The sequence below is a fragment of the Belonocnema kinseyi genome, chromosome 4, assembly GCF_010883055.1.
Source record: "Belonocnema kinseyi isolate 2016_QV_RU_SX_M_011 chromosome 4, B_treatae_v1, whole genome shotgun sequence".
Classification (NCBI taxonomy): Eukaryota; Metazoa; Arthropoda; class Insecta; order Hymenoptera; family Cynipidae; genus Belonocnema; species Belonocnema kinseyi.
The window spans coordinates 69,052,141-69,054,045 of record NC_046660.1 but is presented as its reverse complement, the minus strand read 5'-3'; the positions used below and the strand labels follow the sequence as shown (position 1 = coordinate 69,054,045).

General features: G+C 26.6%; 1 protein-coding gene across 1 annotated transcript in view; it reads right to left on the bottom strand.

The window, feature by feature from the left end:
* Positions 1-1,905, bottom strand: part of LOC117170955 (cadherin-23-like) — a 39,012-nt gene that overhangs the window by 28,453 nt on the left and 8,654 nt on the right. Inside the window, 1 exon segment of the mRNA XM_033357996.1 lies at positions 1,682-1,813. Coding sequence (XP_033213887.1) covers positions 1,682-1,813 — 132 coding nt within the window.

Sequence of the window (1,905 nt, the reverse complement as noted above, 5' to 3'; positions counted from 1 at the left end):
ATATATCTAGTCGGGAGTGGTGCTGACTGAAAACAGATGATTTGGAGCGATTCGCGCGCCATCTGTTGGTCATTCTAAGGACTTATTGAATTACCCTCGTAGTTAAATCATCAACCACGAGAAATTCCAGTTTTAACCGAAAACTTTGTATTTTTAATTTTTTATCAAGTAATTGAGTTTTTAATAAAGATAGGGATTTCGAACAAAAAAATTCATTTTTAACGAAATAGTTTAATTTTTTATAAAATTCTTGAATTTTCAAGCCAAAGGGACAAATTTTTCACAAACAGTTGTATTTTAAACCCAAAAATAGAAACTTCTAGAAAAAAGGTAAATTTACAACCAAAGAGTGGAATTTTCAACCAAAACTATGCATCTTTAGCTGAACAGAATGAATTTTTTACAAAGTATTTTAATTTAAATCCAAAAGTTGATTTCTTAATCAATAAACAAGAATTGTCAACAAAACATGTAATAATTGGTATTTCAAGAAAAAACTATTTTAATTTTTTATTAAAAACAGTTAAATTTAACCAAAAAATACGAATTTTCAGCATAATAGTTCAAAGCTGTTTTATTTTATAACCGAAGGCACAAATTTTCTAGAAAACATTTTTATTTTCAACCTAATAATATTTTTATTTTAAACTAAAAATTGTAGAATTTAATCTATAAGTACACACTTTCAACATAATAGTTGAATCTTTAACCATAATAGGTTTATTCTGAACGGAAGGGATTTTTCTACTCTAAAGATCAATTTTATATTTAAAAGGACAGATTTTCAATAAAAAAGTCAAATTTTCAATTATAAAGATGAATTTTTAATTAAAATGCAGGATCTTTACAAAAGAGAATTTTTAAGAAAAGAGTTTAAATTTTACACAAACATTTGTACTTTTAACCAAATATTTGAGTCTCTAACTGAAAAGATAAGTCTCGAAACCAGAAATGGAATATTAGAATTTTTAGTTACATAAAAATTAATTTTTAGACAAAAATATAACAAATTTTGTAAAAACGTTGGAATTTTTAACCAAACAGATAAATCTTCAATTTAAAAAAAAAATAAATTTTAAATAGAATAGTTAAACTTTCAATCAACAAGTTTAATTTGGTATAAAAAAAGATTTGTTGTTAACAAAATGGTGTCAATTTTATTAAACTATTTAATTTTTGAGCCAAATAAGAGAATTAATAAAAAATGAAATGAAATCGTAAAAAAAATAATAGTAGACTTTATTATAAAAAAAATTCACTTTCAAGCGAAAATATGTATTTTCTCATTGACTTTCTATTACTTCAGTTGAAATTGAAACGAACAAATGAGAAAATTGAGAAAAGGGTTAATTCAAAAAACAAATGATTAAAAACAGGAGAAAAAAAGAATTTCTTGAAAAAGGGTAATAGAGGAAAGAGTGTGAAATTTGAAATATATTCTTAACGTTTCTTTCACAGAGCCCAGCCTCCCCCACCCCTGTTATCAATCATAACTTTTTTCCCCAACCCTGAAAATCTTAGCGTAGTTTATAGACGTCCACTTACTCGCAACCGCGTTATAAACAATTTCAGAATTTTTTTGCACAAGTTTCCTTCAAAAAAGAATAGAAAGGAGTGCTTCAAAAAATTCATTTTGTAAATTGTCTAATGATTAAAAAATTATCATGAAAGTTAAAATTACTCTCGATAAAAAGACTCATTAACTGGCGAACTGCTTTTGTAAGCAGTAGATGAATCCCAATCAATGCTAAACTTCAGTTCTGCTTCAGTGTCAGGATCTTTAGCTTCAATTTTCGTTTTCACTTGAAAAAGTCTGTGTCACTGAGGTTAGGGATATAATTAAGAACTTGAAAAACGGTAAGGCTGCCGGGGTAGACGGTATTAACGCTGAAATGCTTAAACACG